Here is a 22,048-nt window from a genome sequence, read left to right on the forward strand (position 1 = left end):
ATTCACATTTTTGACAATGATAATAATAATAAACAAATAAAAAAATAATGTAAAACTCAAAAAGGAAACAATAACAAAATTAATTTGAAAAACATAAAAACAGCAAGGTTATAAACGATTAAATGATCGAGGCTCGATAACGATAACGATAATTTTATCGTTATTTCGATAATTCTATCGGCGATAATGGACGATAACTCATTTATTAAAACTTTCTAGAATCGATTAATTCAACCACATTATGTTAAATTTTCAATGCTTTCACAAAGAATATAGTTTTTGAAAATCTAGTAAGTTTGAAAGCATTAACACTGACATTCGTCAGTGTTATTAATATGTACTCAAAATTGTTCACAAAATACCGTATTTTCTCGAAAGTACTCAAATTTTTATAATGCATGATTTTTCAATTTAATAGTTTTTTTTTTGGAAAATACTAAAATTACCACAAATAGCCGTATTTTTTAGAAAATACTCTAATTTTCAAAATGTGCAATATGGGTATCAAATGCAGCGAATTTTGGTTTGGTTTTTCACATTAGGGCCGTTGCAAATATTTTTCAAAGTTATCGTTATCGTCCCGACGATAACTTTAACCATTATCGTTATCGTCAGACGATAATATTATCGACGATAATTTTATCGATTAACAACCTTGCAAAACAGTTCGTACTATATTCCCCAAAGTCCTCGTCAAAACTTCCTAACCCTAAATTCTCGAAATTTGAGTTTCAAACCTTAAATTTGTCTCCAAAAATGTCTACTATTTATTTCTAATTTATGATGGCGGCAAAATTGGAAGCATTTGAAAATTAAAAAAATCTGAAATTAAGAAATTTTACAATTCAAGAATTTAAGAAATTAAGGAGTTGAAGAATTAAAGATTTTTTTTCAGAATTTTAAAACTTCAGAATTTTAAAGTTTGTGATTTTTTTTAAGTTCCGATTTATTTCATTTCGGATTTCGGAAGATTTAGCGAAAATGATAACTTTCAGATAAAAATACCTTGCAAAAAAGTTTGAGTTAAGCAGAACGAGGAAAATTTCTCTAATCAAAAAGGGTTTTCACAACTCTGCGTTTCATTCCAGGACCGGTATATATTAAACTATAACTTTCAAACAAGTCTAAAAAACATTATTTTTTATGTACGCTATTCCACATCATATCCGTACATCGGCCCTTCCATGTACGCCTTGTACATGTCCTTCGAATTGCGCCGTATCCTTCGCCCAATCGGTTCCAGGTCGTTGTAACACTTGGGAAAAACGCGCTCAACGGCGGCAATCGCTTCCTCCGGACTGACTTTTCTCACCGCCAACACCGAGTTGAGGGCTTTGGTTTTAACACAATTCTACGGAATATTTGGTTTAAAAATTGAATTTAAAAAGCTAATGTTCTTCCTACCTGATGCGCCTCCTTGATGTTGAACGGCGAAGCATCTCCCTGCGTCCACGCGCTCATGAACGAGCAGTGCGTCAGGTTGGCCGCCCGGATCTCCGTGCAGGCCAGGTGGTCAATGTTTTTAAAGTCCAAATCGTTCCGGCAGTAGTCGAACATGTGGATCATCTCGTGCGTTAGCACGCCCTGCACGATACCCTCGTTCCGGGCAATGTTCTGGCAAACAACGACCTGGTTCAGCACCGGATCGTACCCACCGCTGACGCTGACGTCACACACCTCGCACGCAATGTGCCGCCGGATGTCGATTGCGCTAAAAGAGGGAAACACCTTCAAAATTTACTCAAATTAACAAAAACCAAACCTTCAACTCACCACCCGGAACTCTTCAGCGCTCCCATCATCAACTTCACCATCGGGCTGTTCTTGACGCACTTGTACACGTTCCGTTCGCACTTGATCTTGTCCAGGTTTTCGGTTCCCTCCATGCCGAGCAGTACCCGGCCCCAGCTGGGTTTATATTTTTCGCCGCGCCTTTCCGGATATAAATCGTAGCCCCACTGCTTGCCATCCTGCTGCTCCCCCGAGGAGCGATCTATCACGGCATTCGGAATCGGTGGTGTCTGCTTGGTTGAGCTTTCTTCCTTACCGGGTGCTGGGGTGGCCATTCTGGGGGAAACCGGCTCCGGACTAGAAATAAGTACGATCCGTTTCGGGCTGATGTAACCAACCAACTCAATCAAAACAAACCAGCCGGGCTCGGTGACAGTTTGGTGGAAGATGTCGGTAAAGTAGAGCTAGCACGTGCTAGGTGGAGATGTGAGCCGTTTTGGGATTCTTCAAATTAGGAGCTTTTTCGGTTTGAGGAGGATCGAGAAGGAAAAAAGCTTTATGGAGACGCGTGGTGATTTGAAATGATGTTCCTGTCAATTAGAGACTTCAATGATGCAGAATGACACGAACCTTAGTAAATTACACTGCATTTTATCTAAATTAAAAAATTAAAAAGCTCTACTATGAGATACAGTCAAATCATCCACAATCAATTTGTCCATATATCATAAAATATTATTGACGAATGAAAGGTTTTTTGGCTAAAATTTCCCTTTTATATTACTTTAACATTCCAACGCCCAAGGCTCCAAAAAAGTTGGAACGGTAACTTCAACTCAATGGTTCTCGGGCATAACTCAACCAATCAAGATGATTCTTCTTTCCAGTGATTTGTTAGGATGTCTAGATGATTCTAGACCTTTGCAGAACTTAATTTGATCAAATCTGTAATTTTTGCGATCAAAAACATCGTTCCAACTTTTTTTTTCGCGTGTAAAAAAAATCGCCGAAAATTCCGCGGAGGCAGTCGTTTAAAAAAAGTTGGAACGATGTTTTCGGTCGCAGAAATTACAGATTTGTTCAAATCAAGTTCTGCAAAATTTTAGGATCATCTAGACATTCTTACAAATCACTGGGAACAAGAATCGTCCCGATTGGTTGAGTTATGCCCGAGAACGGGCGTGTCCTCCCCCGTTCCAACTTTTTTGGGAGGCTTGGGCGTCCGTGTAAGTTGGACATGCGTTGGGCGTTCCAGTGTTAAGAACCATCTGTTACTAGGTCGGTAATGAACAAAATTTCGGTTAATAAAATGAATTGAACCGAATTTTCAATTACAGTCTCTTGGTGTATATAAGAATGTACAGAATAAAAAGCCGTCATCAGGGGTGACATTAGGTCTGGAGGGTGAGATTAGGCCATACAAATTTCACCTTTTTTTGTGAACCAATCTCACCCCCCAGACCCAATGTAACCCCTGATGACGATACGTAAAAACGTAATTCATATTTAATATGAAATCGGCCAATATCGACCATTTTTAGTCTTTTTTATCTGGCTCAAACTTTGTGGGAGCATTCCCTTTCACAAAAAAACCCTTTTGTGTCATTGTTTCACCCATACAAATCTGCACACTATTTTAGCAGTTCGTCGCCGTCGTGCTAACTTTTCGTACGTGCATTTTGGGCCAAATTGAATAAGAACGCCATTTTGTGCAGCTCACAATGCCTCACCTTTTGACCTTCACAGATCCCCAAAATTCGATTTCAATCCTGAGATAATCAACAAAATCCGAAAAAAACCTCCGTGCATTTTTGTCACTTTACATATGAAAGAAGTTTCAATTTTGTCGTGCTATCTTGTCACTTCCTGAAAATTGATGTAAGTGCGACAACTGGCCAAAGGGATTTCAGGTCAGAACGCGTTTGACGCACGTACATGTTAGACTATCGTAAACATTTGTAATTATAACTCGGGACTCCAGGAACCAACTTCAACCAAACTTCGGGACAATGCACATACTGGTCAGCCAAACATTGCGTGCATTCGCTTTTGTTTATTAAAGGTCAAACATTAAAACGCGTAATTCTCGGAACGTCGAAATAACGGTTGCGGCAAGATAGCACGATGACGTCGAGTTGTTCATACAAAAATGGTACGTAAATATTCGAAAATCTGACCGATTCTTAGCGAAGCTACACCAAAATGTCACTTTTTTAAATTTTCAATGTGATTTTTTAGATGAAAAATTTCATTTTAATTATGATCTAATAATTGCAATGTGCTTTAAATGCGTTTTCTTATCTGAAATTCCAAAAATATTGACCAAATAAGGTCTGCAAGTCATTGAATGGGAGAGGAGTTTTTTCATAAATCTGCTCCTTTCGTTGTCCCGTCACGAAAAGAAATGGCTGGCAAAAACTCAAATCTCAACCAAATCTTTCAGTTCAAGGAGCAAAAGATTCGTTTTTCAATTTGTAATAATGTGTAGAAGAGCAAAAGTTTTAATAAATCAATCTGGCAAAACTGTGTCGATTTTTTTGGTGTGCCTTTTAAAATTCCAGTTTTACGATGTTGTCCCGTCACGCTACGTTTTCATTTCAGGAGAAGCACAGGTATAATATTGTTCATTATGCATGTCATTTCTATGTTGGTTTCTTCTTTAATTGTGCCACTACAGCCAAAACGCTGAAAAATACTTGGGAATTTTTTGAAAAGGAGCCGAAGAATCGGTCAACTTTTGAATGAATTTTCTGATTGATTTGGTTTCTTCGGCAAAATTGTAGCTATTGATGAGGACTATTCAGAAATAAGGTACACGGAAAAAAAGATTTTTTAATTAACTTTTGTCACAAAAAAATCAATTTCCCAAAATCCGTATCCGTAATTCCGTATAAATCGAATTTGCAAGCGAAAAGTGATTATAAGAGGCAGTTTTTGTAAATATTGCTCGATTTGTTCTAGAGGTCGTATCGAGGTACTCCGATTTGGATGAAACTTTCAGCGTTTGTTTGTCTATACATGAGATGAACTCATGCCAAATATGAGCCCTCTACGACAAAGGGAAGTGGGGTAAAACGGGCTTTGAAGTTTAAGGTCCAAAAACCATTAAAAAAATCTTTTAATTGCTCGCATTTTCGTACAATTCCATCAATTCTAAGAGATATGCATTCGAAAGTTCTTTTGAAGTACTACAAAATGAGCTATAGACATCCAGGATTGGTTTGACTTTTTCTCATAGCTTTTGCAAATTACTGTTAAAAATAGATATTTTTAAAACCTTAATATCTTTTTGCAACAGCAACAGCCTTGATGATAAAATGAATAGCACAATGATCTGATCAACTTACTTTTTAAACACTTTAAAGTCTCCTCATTATCCAAATTTTACTTTTACTTACAACATATTTAAATACATATTCCAGCAAGCAGTTTTACAAGTAGGTAATACAAATGCCTTTTAATGCGAGTTTTGGATTTTTGCATGATCCAAAAATTTGTGGAGTTAGATTATTTTGATTTCATTGTGATATAGGGAATTTGAAGTTCACTTTTTCAACCTACGATTGCATATTTATTTGAAACGAAACTAAGAAAACTTGAAATGAATTTCAAGTGAAGCAAATGTCATACAGTTTTGAAAGCTGGCTCCGTACCTTCGTCGTAATATTCAGCATCAATCGATTGTGTATCTGAAATCGCAAAAAAAAACTCAATAATTTACGAAACGTCGTCATTTATGCGTTTCAATACCCAAACTTACTTCCAAATATCATGGAGGAAATCATCTCCCAGATGGCCGGCAGATAGTCACACATTTTATGCAAGTTCCAAAAACGTTCACCGCAGATCGTTTCGGGTTAGGCGCCAAATCAGTACTGAAACTATTTGCCTTTCGTGTCGTCCGATTATATTGCCCGAGATGTAATCTTGAGCTCGTCGAGCCATGACCAGTTGATGCGCGAGTAATCAAAATCAACTTGTCTATTGCCCATGACCAGACAGTGGCATCACCGCGCCCGTTCTGTCCTGGTTTTGTTCCAGACGATTTGGTAAATTGTGTTGGGCGGCGAACTTGACCCTGAAGCCGGTAGCACCTGTTGATATTTGTGTTTTGGGTTACATTAAAAAAACGACGTCTTTGAATTTAGGTGAAAACCTGTAGATATTTGTTGTTCTTAAAATTCTACAGGTGTCGCAAAGTTAGGTCAACATTACGACACACTTATGGATATTTGAATTTTTGAAGTCTACCTGTTGATATTTTGAATTTCCAAATATCATCAAGTGGCGTAAAACTTGACTAAGTTACTGGGTCAAGTGTAATCATCAAATCACCAGTGGATATTTGGATGTTCCAAATATCCTCAAGTGCCGTTGAACTTGAATAGGTCACTAGGTCAAGTGTAACCTAACCACTTGTGGATATTTGAACTTGTTGATATTTACAACCACCAAATATCCACAAGTGTCCTCTCAACAGGTCAATGAAACAAACCCACCTGAGGATATTTGATTATGCGTTTCTTGCCAAAGTTCAAGGTGAAGGTCGCTTCGCAAACATTCTACCAGCTGATTCTGAATGCAGCACGTGGTTCAAGCACCAGTTGCTTCAAGCGATCCTAGCAACTTTGGTGGTTTCCGATTGCTATAGTTTCAAAATATTTATCCGTCATCGATCGAGCAGGGAAAAAAGGCGTTTGATGTAAGGAAATTTTTCATTCGAGTTTTGGTACGCTGAAGGAAGAGGTGTGTTTTGTGTGAAAAGTGTGATTTATTTGTGAAAAGTTTAGAAAATTTAATTAAAAGTTGTGTTAAATTGAGTGAAAAGATGAATGAAAAAAAGTTTAAATAAACCAAACCTTTTGTAGAGCAGTTCTAGACATAAATAGTGAATATTTTTAAAACAACGTGCACCGTGATAACAGAGTCGATTTGGTTATAAATTTGTTACTGACAAAGAAGAATATCATATAAAAATCAAGTATACAATTTAAAATCATAGAAAACCTTTCAAAATAGTCAGGAATTTAAATCGTTTCAAATGCTATGCTTGTATAGGAGAAGTTGGGGTTCTTCAAAATACAATTAATCTTTTCATGTTAATTTTGCGTGTAAGATTAAATTCAAGTAGTACAAACATTTATATATCTTTTCTACAAAATTAATAAAATTTAACAAAGTTCCAATGAATTTTGCTTAATTTACCCCCTTTTTCACTATGTTTTTCCTCACAATCCTTTTTTGTTTATTTTTATAAACACATTTCGACTGTGGAAACCGGCGCCAGGCAGCTGCACGTATCGGGATTTCGTTACAGCAACAGTCAGCTTGGCCCCGGTGCGTCGACCCATTTTTATTGCTATGGAAGCAGGAATTTGTTAGATTGGAAACTGTTTTACTGAACCGGTAGAATGTCTTTTTCTTTGGAAATTGAAACTAAGTTTTAGTCTCGAATCATTTGGTTAGTGATGATTTTTAAATAAGGTTTCATCCAAAAATGACGCAGCAATTTTTCTTTGGACTATTTTAAATAAACAGATATATGATCGTATTATGGATTGTAATACTACAAACCTTGAAAAAAATTTACATATAGGATGTTTTAGATTTGCCGGTATTTTGAACAAATTTTGTAGGAAAACTTGAACAATATGACTTTAAAAAGATTATTGAATAAAAAATTAAAAGTACTTAATACACGGAGAAAAATGAGTTTCAAAAATCTTGAAAATATGATCCACCATTGTTCAAATTCCATGACATTTGAACACTTTGTTCGTGGTTCCCATTTTCATGAACGCTTGTTCAAGATTTTTGGAACTCTTTTTTCTCCGCGTAGTAGTCGTTTTGCTACATAATTTTTGAATTACAATTTTAATACTTCTATGTTTTTATCCTTTTAACACATAGTTTTTAATATAAACCTAGTGCAACTTGCAAAAACCCCAAACACAATCAATGAACCGCGGTCCGGAACACCGCCGCTCGACGGCGCTTCCGAGCCGAACCCGTCTGCTCGAAGACATCCGCAAGGTGGACAGAAAAGCCCCGCTAGCTGCTGCTGCTGCCGTATCGTCCGCCGGTCCGTCCCGCTTCCTAGCGAGCATCAACCGGCGCGCCAACCCGGAGTACAACAGCAAGCGCATCTGGCAGGAGCTGAACATGCCCACCGAGTGCGATTTTCTGGGCCCGAACGTGTTCACGTTGCCGGAGCGGCTGCTCCGGCACGGACCCAAGTTGCGACCATCGCCGCTGATCAAGCCCAAACCGGACCGACACTTTGCGCAGAAGAAGAGTATGATGGCTCACTGTGTAGTTTCTTTGAGTTGAGCTAAAGCATGATTTTCGGTTGTAGAAGTTCGCTCGTACACGGCTTTGCGCAAGGATCGCGAGGAGTTCCGCAAGCGGCTGATCAAGCTGATCGTACGCAAGGAACACGAGAAGGACGACGAAGCCAACACGTTCCCGAACGTCGAGGAGCGAGAACTGCTGCGGTACTACCACTACATCCGGAATGGCATCGATACGGTGCACGTGGCACCGATCGACAAGCGTGTTCTGCAACGGTACTGACTGATCAGGTCATCCAGCGGTGCTGCTCAGCTTACAACCTCTTTCGTCTTGTAGAATCCTCAAGCTGATCCCGAAGCACCTGGTCAAGTACAAGGACGCGTTGCGGACCATTTTCGACGAGATCAAGGACGACTACTCGCTGGCGGTGAAGAAGGCAGTGGTGGACTTTGTCCTCGGCGATGCCATGACCAAGTACGCCAAGAAGGAGGAGATTGCGCCGGCGCGGTCGGAGATCAAGCAGCTGAAGCTCAAGTGGAAGCACCGGTACGACGAAAACCGGACCAAGATCAAGCGGAACCTGTTCTCAATCAACGCATGCTCGGAGCAGGTGCTGGAACTGTGGGACACCACGTTCAAGAATCTGCTGCTTGTTGACGTGAAGCAGTTGATCGAGAAGGGTCAAGCGTACGATCTGACCGAGTTTACGGTAGGTTTCGGTAAGCTTCAGAGACATCCTCATGATCGTTACTTTCTCCTTTACCAGTCGACGGTAAACCAGCAGATTGAAGAGGCCAAGATCATGCTGAACGAAAAGTGGTACGGCTCGATCAAGACCATTTTCAACAAGGGAGTCAAGAAGAAGCTGATACCGGACGAGGTTACGAAGCCGAAAATGCTGCGAAAATTCTTCAACTCGTTGGCCACGCTCATGACGAGGCAGCTACAGAATTTGTGCGTCAGCAGTGTTAAAGCCTACACGGAATACATTTGTGACGTTGGAGTATGCTCAACATAACCTATTTTTTGTAACAGACTAACCTAATTGCTCTTCTAGAAAACAAACCAAGGCTTCCGGCTGACGATTCTGCTCGAGAACCAAGACACGCTGTCGTTTATTCCGAGCTTCTCCCGGTTTCAAATCGAGATCATCAAGATTATCGACAACGTCGTGAAGGCGGTGAAGAGCTTCAAGCGCATCGAGCAGATACTGAAGCCGAACTTTCCGTGCGCGGAACCGCTGTTGAAGGTAAGAGCAAATTTCTCTCATTCTGTGAGCTTCTGAGATCGGAGAGCGGTTAATAAAGTTACTGGAGCAATAATAATGACAAATTCCCTATCTAGCCGGAGATCTCGGGCGATGTGATTGCCCAGTGCAAGGCTCGGATCTGCGACGTGCTCGAGGATCAGCGCATCGGTCCGGAGCTGCGGATGCAAGACTTTGACCAGTACATGACGCTGATGAACGGAACCGACATGGACGAGATCGAGCGGTTCATGGAGAAGCGGCCGAGCTTCGAGGAGTACTGCAAGTACATCCAGCACTACAAACAGATGGAGGACAACGTGGCGCGGGAGATTTACGGCGTAATTTCGATGGGCTTTTACGAATTTCACCGCGAGGGATTGATCGATACGCTCGAGGGACTGGCCAAGTTTATGCAGGCCGAGTTGATTGCAAAGATGACGGCGGATCAGCAGCGGGCCGCGTCACAGCTGGCCCACGAGTACGAGGCGATTGCAACGAAGATTCTGACCGTTCCGAAAGACACGGTTGAGCTGATGTCGCTGAAGGCGTATGCTATTCAGATGGAAGAATCGACCATCCCGGAGATGGAAAACAGACTTAAAACCAACCTCTCTCGATTACTCTACCTAACAGATTACACAATTTTTACCCCACTGGAGATCAAACAGAACAACAACACCTTCCAGTGGTACCTGAAAATGGCCAACATATTCCAAGATCACAAGAACATCATCGCCGAAAAGGTCGTCGAGTATCAGGATTCTCTCAAGCGAAGAATCGAAAACTTCCGACGCGATCTTGAGATATACTGGGGCCAGCTGAAGGACTACGAATCGTGGGGTGAGATCAAGAATCTCCAAAAGTACAAAAAGAAAGCGACCGCTCTCGATAACAAGCTGGTGAACGCGATGGAGAAGATCGATCAGATCAACGAGGAAGAGATCGCTTACGGATGGGAGCTGTCGCAGTACCCGCTGAGAAAGCAGTGCCACGATAAGCTGACTCCGTACAAAAAGCTGTACGATGCGGGACAGGAGTTTATGGACAAGAACGAGCTGTGGATGCACTCCCAGATTGGACTGCACGATCCGGAGCAGGTTGAAGAAACCGTTGGAACGTTGTACCGCACGGTTTACACGCTGGAGAAGAAGTTTTCCGACTCGTACCAGACGCAACGGCTTGCGCACGAGGTTAAGAATCGCATCGATCAGTTCAAGACTCACATGCCGATAGTGCAGACGCTTGGCAACCCGGGCATGAAGGAGCGCCACTGGGAACAAGTGTCTGAGATTATTGGCTTTCCGATTAAGATTGCACCGGATCTTACATTGGAAAAGGTGATCGACTACGGTTTGGATGACTACATCTCTCGGTTTGAGGTCATTTCGGAGAGCGCGACCAAGGAGAACAATCTGGAGAAGGCGATGATCAAGATGGTCAACGAGTGGGCCGACATGGCGTTTGTCGTGCTGCCGTACAGGGACACGGGAACGTACATCCTGTCGGCGGTGGATGACATACAGGTGCTGTTGGACGATCACATTATCAAGACGCAAACGATGAAGAGTTCGCTGTACATCAAGCCGTTTGAAGCGGACATTTTGTAAGTACAGTCACATTGTGAGTAGCCGTTTTAAATAACATTCCATTTCTCAAGGGCTTGGGAGAAGAAGCTTATGCTGTTGCAGGACATCCTGGACGACTGGCTTAAGGTACAGGCGACGTGGATGTACCTGGAGCCCATCTTTTCCAGCCCGGACATCCAATCGCAAATGCCTGAAGAGGGTCGTCGGTTCAGTGCGGTCGATAAAATCTGGAAAGATCTGATGAAGACTGTGTACGCCGACACCAAAGTCCTAGTGGTCCTCGAGATAGACAAAATGTCGGAGAAATTGAAGAAGTCGTACAGCCTTCTGGAGATCATTCAAAAGGGTCTCAACGAGTATCTGGAGAAGAAGCGTCTCTACTTTCCCCGGTTCTTCTTTCTCTCCAACGACGAGCTGTTGGAGATACTATCGGAAACGAAAAATCCTACTCGTGTGCAGCCACATCTGAAGAAGTGCTTCGAGGGTATCGCCACGCTGCACTTCACCGAATCGCTTGATATTACCATGATGCGATCGAGTGAAGGCGAAGAAGTTCAACTGGCGGACGAGGTATCGACGGCGAAGGCAAAGGGTCAAGTCGAAAAGTGGCTGTTTGATCTGGAGAAATCGATGAAGAAGAGCGTCCACATCAAGATCGACGAATCTTACGAATCGTACACAACGTCCGTGCGGCATGAGTGGGTTTTGCTGTGGCCAGGCCAGTGCGTCCAAAGCATTTCGTGCGCTTTCTGGACATTGGAGGTCACTCTGTGTTTCGATAGCACAGATCCGCTGGATGCGCTGGACGAGTACCGAGAAACATGCAAGACCCAAATCTCGCACATTGTCGATCTAGTACGAGGCAAGCTTGCGTTACAGAATCGTATCACGCTTGGAGCACTGATTGTGCTGGATGTGCACGCTCGAGACGTCCTCATGGATCTGATCGTCAAGAAAACATCCAAAGCTGACGATTTTGACTGGTTGGCTCAGTTGCGTTACTACATGGAAGATAAAAATCTCTCAACCAGGATGATCAACTCAACCCTCGCGTACGGGTACGAATATCTGGGAAACACATCACGACTGGTCATCACTCCACTCACCGACAGATGCTTCCGCACGTTGTTTGGTGCGTTACATCTGCACCTTGGTGGCGCACCGGAAGGTCCTGCCGGAACAGGGAAAACAGAGACCACCAAGGACTTGGCAAAAGCAGTCGCCAAACAGTGCGTTGTGTTTAACTGTTCCGACGGACTTGACTATATCGCTTTAGGAAAATTCTTCAAAGGACTCGCTTCTTGTGGCGCGTGGTCCTGCTTCGACGAGTTCAACCGTATCGACCTGGAAGTGCTATCGGTTGTTGCGCAACAGATCCTCACAATCCAACGTGGAATCAACTCCGGGTCCAATACGTTGGTGTTTGAAGGAACCCCCCTGACGCTGGATCCCACCTGCGCCGTATTTATCACAATGAACCCAGGTTATGCCGGACGATCAGAGCTCCCAGATAACCTAAAAGCGCTGTTCCGTTCGGTTGCCATGATGGTGCCCGACTACGCCCTGATCTCCGAAATCGAACTGTATTCGTACGGCTTTCTGAATGCAAAACCACTGGCCGTCAAGATTGTAGCCACGTACCGACTGTGTTCCGAGCAGTTGAGTTCACAGCCACACTACGACTACGGAATGCGGGCGGTCAAATCGGTGTTGAAAGCGGCTGGAGCGTTGAAGCTTCGGTATCCCGACGAAGTGGAAGATATTCTTGTGTTGCGATCAATCAAAGATGTTAATCTGGCCAAGTTCTTAAACCAAGATGTTCCCCTGTTCCAGGGTATCATATCGGATTTATTCCCTGGAGTAGTACTACCGGAAGCGGACTACGTTGTGTTCAACGCAGCCGTTCAGAAAGCTTGCGAAGAGAATAATATGCAATGCACTCCATTTTTCCTGGAGAAGGTTCAACAACTGTACGAGATGATTGTGGTTCGGCATGGATTGATGCTGGTTGGACCACCGTTTGGAGGAAAGACGACGGCCTATCGAATCCTGGGCATCGCACTAGGACACATCGAGGCACAGGGTGAAATGGGAGAACACAAGGCTCAGTTCACCATAATCAATCCTAAAGCAATTACGATGGGACAGCTGTACGGCCAGTTCGATCCCGTTTCACACGAGTGGAGCGATGGAGTTTTGGCAGTTTCTTACCGGCAGTTCGCGGTAAGCACCACACCGGATCGCAAGTGGCTGATCTTCGATGGACCAGTGGACGCGATCTGGATCGAAAACATGAACACCGTACTCGACGACAACAAGAAACTCTGCCTAATGTCGGGTGAAATTATTCAGCTGGCGCCGACAACCAACTTGATCTTCGAAGTGATGGACCTGGACGTCGCCTCACCTGCAACGGTATCGCGCTGCGGTATGATCTACCTGGAACCGTCTACGCTGGGCTGGGAACCGCTGCTAGAATCGTGGAAAAACACTTTGCCTTCGTCCCTTCACTCGGTCAACAAACAAGTAATCACGCAAATGTTCTTGCGGTTCTGTCCCATTCTGTTGTGGTTCGTTCGCAAGGGCGGGGTTAGAGAGATGATGGTCACTTCCGATTCGAACCTGGTGAAGTCGGTGATGAATCTTTTTGACTGTTTCATGGATGACTATCACAATGAGACCTATATGAAAGCGGTGTCCGAAGTGGACGTACGAGCGCAGCTAGAAGGTGTGTTCTTCTTTTCATGCATTTGGGCTATCGGCGGACCACTAGAGATGAGCGGACGGGAAAAGTTCAGCGAGTTGTTCCGTGCGCTGACGGAGAAGATCTTCCCGCCGGAGATCAACGACAAGTTCAAAATACCGGCACACCTGCACGTGCCGAATCTTACAAAACCGTTCATCTTTCAAATCCCCAAAGGAGGAACCGTCTTCGACTACCATTACACCAAGGAAGGCAAAGGAAAGTGGCGTCCGTGGGCCGAAGAGATCGGTCAGACCATCTCCATTCAGCGGGATATGCCCGTGAACCAGATTATCGTGCCTACAGTTGAAACCATACGAATCACGGCACTGCTCGAACTACTCGTTCAGCATAGCAAGGGTCTGCTGCTGGTCGGTCCAACGGGAACCGGAAAGAGTGTCTACACGATCGACTTCTTGCTGAAACGCAACGATACAAACATTTTCAAGCCACTGATGATGAACTTTTCGGCACAAACATCAGCCAACCAGGTGCAGGACATAATTATGTCAAAGCTGGACAAACGCCGCAAAGGTGTCTACGGTCCTCCGCTGGGGAAGAAATGCGTCGTGTTCATCGACGATGTCTCAATGCCAATAAAGGAGACGTACGGAGCTCAGCCACCGATTGAAATCGTGCGAATGTTTTTGGATCATGCCATGTGGTACGATCGAAAGGAGGTGGTTCCCATGAAGCTGGTTGATCTTCAGCTTCTATGCGCTATGGGTCCCCCGAGCACCGGTAACACCGTAACTCCGCGGTTTTCAAGACACTTCAACACGATCGCACTGGACGAGTTTGACGATTCAACCCTGACTGGAATTTTCAGTAAGATTGTCCTTTGGCACTTGGACACACGAGGATTCTCCAAGGAGTTCGATCCTTGCATCGACGAGATTGTACTTTCAACGTTGCAGATTTACAGAGAAGCCCGACGTGTCCTGCTCCCAACTCCCGCCAAGTGCCACTATCTGTTCAATTTGCGGGACTTTTCCAGGGTTATCCAGGTTAGTGTTTTTTAACGGGTGGGGACGATTGCTGACGGACTCTTTTGATGACACATTTCTTTTAGGGAGTTCTGCTATCCGTTCCCGAGGGTACCGAAAGTCTGAACTCTATAAGACGAATGTGGGCTCACGAGATCCTGCGGGTTTACGGTGACCGTCTGGTTGATGACCAGGATCGCCAGTGGTTGTTCAACGAACTGTGCACAGTTATCGACAAGTACATGCACGAAGATCCGAAAGATCTGTTTGACAGATTTGTAGAGAACGGACAGCTGAACGAAACGAATCTTCGAGGTATGATGTTCTGCGACTTTACGAATCCCAAGGCGGACACCAAGCTGTACCTGGAGGTGATGGAAATGGAGGAGTTGGGTTTCGTGGTCGAGTCGTACATCGTAGAGTACAACAACATGTCTAAAAAGCCGATGACGCTCGTGTTGTTCCGCTTTGCGATCGAGCATTTGTCCAGAATTTGTCGAATCATCAAGCAACCTCGAAGCCACGCCCTGTTGGTGGGCGTTGGTGGTTCTGGACGGCAGTCGTTGGCAAGGATTGCATCTCACATTTGTTCGTACGAGTTGTATCAGGTAGATTAGAATGAATTTTGTAGATTTGTGTGTTGCATTAGATAACATCTTTGCCATACAGGTTGAGATCTCAAGACAGTACGGAATGACCGAATGGCGCGAAGATATGAAGAATTTGCTGAAAAAAGTAGCCTCGTCGGATCAGCACATCTGCTTCTTGTTTACCGATACCCAGATCAAGGAGGAGAGCTTCTTGGAAGACATCAACAATATGTTGAACTCTGGAGAAATACCGAATCTGTTCACAAATGAAGAAAAGTCCGAGATCATCGAGAAGATGCGACAGCTTGATCGACAGAAGGAAAAGTCCCAACAGACGGATGGGACACCCGTTGCATTGTTCAACTTATTCGTAACGGTATAAAGCTGAGCTTCCGATGATTCTACAAAAACTTACCAACGCGTATTCCAGATTGTCCGCGACCAGCTGCACATTGTGCTGTCGATGTCCCCGATCGGAGATTCGTTCCGAAACCGCGTCAGAAAGTTCCCCTCAATCGTAAACTGTTGCACCATTGATTGGTTCCAACCTTGGCCCAAGGATGCATTGGTGGCAGTGGCAACGAAGTTTCTCTCCACGGTGGAGATGCCGGTGAAGGAGCGCAACGTGTGTATCGACATGTGTATGGAGTTCCACACGTCGACGCAGGAATTGTCCGAGGAGTTTTTGATCCGTTTGAATCGGCACAACTACGTGACCCCAACCTCTTACCTTGAGTTGATCCATACCTTCAAGACGTTGTTGGACAAAAAGAGAACGTAATTTTATTCTGTTGCATTTTTCTGGTTTGTCCTGGTATAAAGTCTGCTTCTTCCAGGGAGGTTCTAACCGGCAAGAATCGTTACTTGACAGGGCTTAAGCAGCTGGAGATTGCAGCCCAACAGGTCGGGGTGATGCAAGAACAGCTGGAAGCTGTACAGCCGCAGCTCAAGATTGCTGCCGAGACTGTGGCCCAACAGATGGCCAAGGTTCAGGCAGACAGTGAAGTTGCCGCCGTACAGAAGGAACTGGTCAAGAAGGACGAAGCGGCCGCACAGGAACAGGCAGCTGCTGCCAACGAGATCAAAGAGGTCTGCGATGCGAAATTGGCGGACGCGATGCCAATCTTGAACGCAGCCTTAGAGGCGTTGAACACTTTAACTCCTCAGGATATAACGATCGTGAAAACGATGAAGAGTCCTCCGATCGGCGTAAAGGTCGTGATGGAAGCCGTTTGTATCCTGAAGGACTTGAAGCCGGATCGTGTTCAGGCCCCGTCGGGTGTAGGTATGGTGGAGGATTACTGGGGACCCGCCAAGAAGCTTCTCGGCGACATGAAGTTCTTGGACGGGCTGTTGAACTTTGAAAAGGACGATATCCAGCCTAAGGTGATACAGAAACTCGAGGAACGAATCTTGAACAATGAGAACTTTGACCCGGATAAGGTCAAAACTGCTTCCACTGCATGCGAGGGTTTGTGCAAGTGGGTCATAGCGATCGCCAAGTACGATAAGGTTGCCAAGGAGATAGCTCCGAAGAAGATTGCACTGAAAGAGGCACAAGACAAGTACAACGGAGCGATGGCCATTCTGAACTCAAAATTGGAGCAATTGGCGATTGTTGAGGAAAACCTGGCGGAACTTCAGAAAAAGCTCGACGAGCAAATCCAGCAGCACGCGAAGCTGCAAGCCAACGTAGAGCTGTGCATGAAGAAGCTGGAACGCGCAACGGAGATCATCACTGGGCTGGGTGGCGAAAAGGATCGCTGGGAGCATGCGGCGGAGAATCTGGGCAAGGTGTACGACAACCTGACCGGCGACGTGCTGATTGCGTCCGGAGTGGTCGCCTATTTGGGACCGTTTACGATTCTGTTCCGAGCGCAACAGATCAAACGCTGGATCGACAGCTGTAACAAGAAGGGTATTGTATGTTCTCAAGATTTTCAGCTATCGACGGTGTTGGGTAATCCGGTGGACATTCGTGCGTGGAACATTTTCGGACTACCCAGCGATGCGTTCTCGGTGGAGAGTGCCATCATTATACAGTAAGTATTGGGAGAGCTTGTACGGTTGAGGGTTTGCTGAAATATGATTTTGTATTACAGCAATGCTAGACGATGGCCGCTGATGATTGATCCCCAGGGCCAAGCGAACAAGTGGATCCGCAACATGGAGAAAGTGAATCGCATTTGTATCATCCGTTTTAGTCAACCGGACTACACGAGGGTGCTGGAGAATGCAATACAATTTGGGTTGCCAGTGCTGTTGGAGAATATCGGAGAAGAGATAGAACCTCTGCTGGAACCGATACTGCTGAAACAGGTTTTCCGACAGGGAGGTACAATGTGTATCAAGCTGGGCGATTCCATAATTGAGTACAACGATTCTTTCAAGTTTGTAGCGTTTTAAGGAATGCTGGAATGTGCTTAACCATCTTACACTTGCAGGTTTTACATAACCACAAAGCTCAGAAACCCCCACTACCTGCCGGAGATTGCCGTCAAAGTCACTCTACTCAACTTTATGATCACCAAAACTGGTCTCCAGGATCAGCTGCTGTCGATTACGGTGGCCCGTGAACGCCCGGATTTGGAAACCGAGAAGAACGCACTGATTGTGCAGGGTGCGGAAAACAAGCGCCAACTGCAGGAAATTGAAGACAAAATCCTGCAGGTCCTAAGCTCCGAAGGAAACATTCTCGAAGACGAAACTGCCGTGTCGGTCCTAAGTTCTTCGAAGACGCTAGCCAACGAGATTAACGAAAAGCAGATCATTGCCGAGACAACTGAGCGTCAGATCGATATCGCCCGGTTGCAGTACACCTCGATTGCGGCCCACTCGACGGTTCTGTTTTTCACTATTGCAGACCTGGCGAACATCGATCCGATGTATCAGTATAGCTTGAGTTGGTTTGTGAACCTCTTTACGGCGGCGATCGACAACACCGAAAAGGTTGACGAAGTCCCGGCCCGGTTGGAGGATCTTAGGACTTACTTCACGTACAGTCTGTATGAGAATATCTGCAGGAGTCTGTTTGAGAAGGACAAGATACTGTTTTCGCTTTTGTTGACCACCAATTTGCAAGATGCAGAGGCCAAGTTCGATCGGGCGGAGTTTATGTTCCTGCTGACGGGTGGCGTTGGGTTGGATAATCCCGACGCCAATCCGGCAGAGTGGCTACCGGCGAGAAGCTGGGACGAGATTTGCCGACTGACGGCGTACGAGGCATTCGGGGGGTTCAAAGAGCACGTGGTGGCCAATTTGAGACGCTGGAAGGCATACTTTGACGACGATACACCGCACAGCGCCGAGATACCCGATCCGTGGAAGACGAGCTTGTCGTCGTTCCAGAAGCTGCTGGTCCTGAGATGCTTCCGCTCGGACAAGCTGGTGCCGGGAATCGAGATCTATGTTGAAGGTTGTAACACTTGGAGTGGAGTTTTGACTAATACTTACTACCGCTTCGCTTGCAGGTCTCATGACAAGAAAATACGTGGAACCTCCGCCGTTTAACTTGGCAGCGTCGTACGACGAATCAAACTGTTGCGTCCCGTTGATTTTCGTACTAACGCCGGGAGCTGACCCAACGGCGACCTTGCTCCGCTTCGCCGACACTCAGGGGTTGGGCTCGAATCGGTTGTACTCGCTTTCGTTGGGTCAGGGACAGGGTCCTATCGCTACCAAGATGATCGACGAGGGAACCAAGTTTGGCAACTGGGTTCTGCTGCAGAACTGTCACCTGGCGCAGAGCTGGATGCCCACGTTGGAGCGAATATGCGAAAGCTTCCAGCCGGACACGACTCATCCAGATTTTCGCCTATGGTTGACCTCGTATCCGACGGAGCATTTCCCGGTTGTCGTTCTTCAGAACGGTATCAAGATCACCAACGAGCCGCCGAAGGGTCTCCGCATGAACATTGTGCGGTCCTTTATGAGCGATCCGATCTCGAACGTGGAGTGGTTCGAGGCGTGCAAACAGTCGGGTAACTTTAAGAAGCTGCTGTTTAGCTTGTGCTTCTTCCACGGAATTGTTCAAGAGAGACGTCAGTTCGGACCGATCGGTTGGAATATCCCGTACGAATTTAATGAAACCGATCTTAGTATTAGCTTGACTCAGCTGCGAATGTTTTTGGACGAGTACGAGGAGGTACCGTATGTGGCGCTGCGCTACTTGACTGGAGAGTGTAATTACGGCGGTCGAGTTACGGACGATTGGGATCGCCGAACGTTGATCACGATCCTGGGACGATTCTATTGCGACAACGTGCTCGAGGACGATGAATACATTCTGGACGAGCAAGGTTTGTACAAGATACCGGAGTTGAAGGAACACGAGGAGTTCATGGCGTACATCAAGGATCTGCCGACTATCGCCAAGCCTGGGGTGTTTGGGCTGCACGAGAATGCGGATATCATGAAGGACCAGAAGGAGACGGATCTGCTGCTGACCAGCACACTGAAAACACAGGTTGGTGGGAATTTGTAAGGTTTGGATCTGTTCATGTTTAACTTGTTCAATTCAAATGCTCTCCAGGATCGAACGGTAAAGTATTTCTATGTTTATTTCATTACTCTCTAAAAGATTTCTTCTTCTTCCTTAAATGCAACCATCAGGATTTGTTCGAGATGAAGGTAAGTCTAGTCTTTCCAATGCTTACGGCATGTTGCATGTGTGCGGTTTAACCGAACTGTTTTTCCCCTTTTGGCAATTGAAATCGATAGCTTCAGTTGGATCGTCAGGTTTGTAGAAAGTCTGGATAACACGAATCGCTGGCGTGATTCCTCCAAATTTGCTTGTCCAAATTTCGTTACTTTTGAGTTTTAGCGCTGACCTTAGCTTGAAATCATGTCTTTACAAAAGTGTACTAACCGTTTCTTCCGTTTAGACTACTTCAACCGGAGTTTTCCGCGAAACTCCCGCTGAAATAGTGATCCGCGTGTCGAACGACATTCTCAAGCGTCTGCCGAAGGAGTTTGATCGCGATGCCGCGCTGGAGAAGTACCCAACCAGCTATCATCAGGTAATCTCGGTACGAAGTTTTTGGTTTGTGGGATTCCAACGCTGCTTTCTTTCAGAGCATGAACACCGTCCTCGTGCAGGAAATGGTCCGGTTCAACACGCTGCTGAGCTGTATCCGCAATAGCTTGGTGACCGCCAGCAAGGCGATGCAGGGTTTGGTGGCCATGTCGCCGAGCATCGAGGAAGTGGTCGCATCGCTGCTGGTTGGTCGCATTCCAGGACTGTGGGCCAAGCGATCGTACCCGAGCTTGAAGCCGCTGGGCAGCTACATCATCGACTTCCTCGCGCGGTTGGACTTTCTGCGCAAGTGGTACGACGACGGACCTCCGACGGACTTTTGGCTGTCGGGTTTCTTCTTTACGCAGGCCTTCCTGACGGGAGCCCAGCAGAACTTTGCCCGCAAGTATGTCATTCCGATCGATTTGCTGGTGTTTGACAACACGACTCTGACGGAGTCGAGCTTCGAGCAGCCTCCCGAGGATGGCGTGTACGTGTATGGGTTGTTTGTGGAAGGAGCCAGATGGGATCGCAAGAAGGGATACCTGCAGGAGTCGTTCCCGAGGGTGCTGTTTGACACGATGCCACACGTGAGTGCTTTGTGATTGAGGTCTGAACGTAATTTAATTTTTACCATGATTTCTACCTTGCAGATTTGGATGCAACCGATCAAGAAGGACGATTTGGTGCTACGTCATACTTATACCTGTCCGGTGTACAAAACTGCTGAACGACGAGGAATTCTGTCAACCACCGGGCACAGTACCAACTTTGTTATTGGCCTGTCACTGGACTGTGAACCCGGTGCAAATCCGGAACACTGGATTCGACGTGGAACTGCTCTTTTGTGCCAGTTGAGCCACTAGTTTTGATTGTAATTGTAACAAATATATTTTGTACCCCAAATAATTAAACAACCCCGTGTTAAAACAGTGTAAAGTTTTATTACAGTTTAAAATATCCATCCATTTTACAAATAAGGCAGCGTCGCGTGGTGTGTAGAGTGTGTGAGAACCGCGGTGCTAAAACAGTTTATTTTGCTTCTTCAGCTCGACCTGCTTCCACTTGGGCAGTTCTTCGAAATCGTGGAACGCCATCTTGAACACGGTCACAAAGTCGTCGTGCGTCAGGTGCACCTCCTTGCGGGTCGGGTTGATGCTGGCCGGCAGGCTGGTGGCGTCTCCTCCGCGCAGCATGTCCAGCGGGTACTTTTGGTAGCGATCAAAGTCTTCGCCGGTGGCGCTGTCGCTGTGCACGGAACCCCGTGGCACGGGGACGGGCGTCGTTCCGCCGGGCGTTTCCAGCTCAGCGCGGATCTTGTCGAACGGGATGTAGTTCTGCGAAAGAGGGAGGTTTGGAGAAATGGGTTAATTTTGTTAAGCTTGTCTTTAACTCTAAATATCAGTGTAATAACAACCCAAAAGTGATTTTTTTTCGAGCAGCGTGTATGAATGACAAATTGGAAAATAAGCTTCGTGTTTATATCTGGAGTTTTTTTTTTAAAGGTCCTATAAACCAAATTTTCATTTTTTGCTTTTTAAGTGTTTTTGAATACCCCTGTCTCAAGGCGGTTCTAAAAACACCCAAAAAGCAAAAAATTAAAATTTGGTTTATAGGTCCTTTAAAAAAAAAACTCCAGATATTTACGTTGGGAATAGTTTACCGTTGAATTTTATTGTTTTTTTGCAAGCAGTAACATAACCACACTTTTAGGCACCCTCAACAAACGTTAAATCAGTACTTTCTGCCGTTTTTTATTACATCTCTTCTGGAAATGATTTGGCAGATTTTTTAATGGTTTGACGTTTGCTGTGAGAGTAGAAAAAATAAAAACAAAGGATCAGAATGATCAGAATGA

At 45.2% G+C, this 22,048-nt stretch overlaps 3 protein-coding genes across 7 annotated transcripts in view; 1 reads left to right on the forward strand and 2 right to left on the reverse strand.

The window, feature by feature from the left end:
- Nucleotides 1-1,077: 1,077 nt before the first annotated feature.
- LOC120413546 (mitochondrial inner membrane protease ATP23 homolog) lies at nt 1,078-2,146 on the reverse strand. Its single transcript, XM_039574426.2, has 3 exons — nt 1,774-2,146; nt 1,405-1,711; nt 1,078-1,351 (listed from the first exon to the last, which is right to left on the reverse strand). The coding sequence occupies exons 1-3, from the start codon at nt 2,064-2,066 to the stop codon at nt 1,151-1,153; spliced, it is 801 nt and encodes a 266-aa protein (XP_039430360.1). The 5' UTR covers nt 2,067-2,146; the 3' UTR covers nt 1,078-1,150.
- A 4,270-nt stretch (nt 2,147-6,416) lies between these two features.
- Nucleotides 6,417-21,127, forward strand: LOC120413516 (dynein axonemal heavy chain 7). Of its 3 annotated transcripts, XM_039574375.2 has the most exons (20): nt 6,417-6,477; nt 7,642-8,026; nt 8,087-8,297; nt 8,359-8,731; nt 8,789-9,025; nt 9,080-9,271; nt 9,367-10,874; nt 10,929-14,607; nt 14,673-15,194; nt 15,256-15,552; nt 15,607-15,953; nt 16,013-17,218; nt 17,279-17,566; nt 17,621-18,591; nt 18,647-19,641; nt 19,708-19,716; nt 19,788-19,805; nt 20,060-20,194; nt 20,250-20,780; nt 20,844-21,127. In XM_039574375.2, exons 2-20 carry the CDS (start codon nt 7,690-7,692, stop codon nt 21,054-21,056), a joined length of 12,069 nt encoding a protein of 4,022 aa, XP_039430309.1. In that variant the 5' UTR covers nt 6,417-6,477; nt 7,642-7,689; the 3' UTR covers nt 21,057-21,127. The 3 variants fall into 3 exon arrangements, with proteins under 3 accessions (XP_039430309.1, XP_052563215.1, XP_052563216.1); XM_052707255.1 differs by lacking the exons at nt 19,708-19,716; nt 19,788-19,805 and having other exon boundaries at nt 6,420-6,477; XM_052707256.1 differs by lacking the exons at nt 19,708-19,716; nt 19,788-19,805 and having other exon boundaries at nt 6,422-6,477; nt 7,660-8,026.
- Nucleotides 21,113-22,048, reverse strand: part of LOC120413518 (villin-like protein quail) — a 36,501-nt gene continuing 35,565 nt past the window's right edge. For all 3 annotated transcript variants that reach the window (XM_039574380.2, XM_039574381.2, XM_039574379.2), the window contains one exon: nt 21,113-21,527. In XM_039574380.2, the coding sequence (XP_039430314.1) occupies nt 21,213-21,527 (315 nt within the window). In that variant the 3' untranslated portion in view covers nt 21,113-21,212. The remainder of the gene's footprint in view (nt 21,528-22,048) is intronic.

Source organism: Culex pipiens, chromosome 2 (assembly GCF_016801865.2).
Source record: "Culex pipiens pallens isolate TS chromosome 2, TS_CPP_V2, whole genome shotgun sequence".
Lineage (NCBI taxonomy): Eukaryota > Metazoa > Arthropoda > Insecta > Diptera > Culicidae > Culex > Culex pipiens.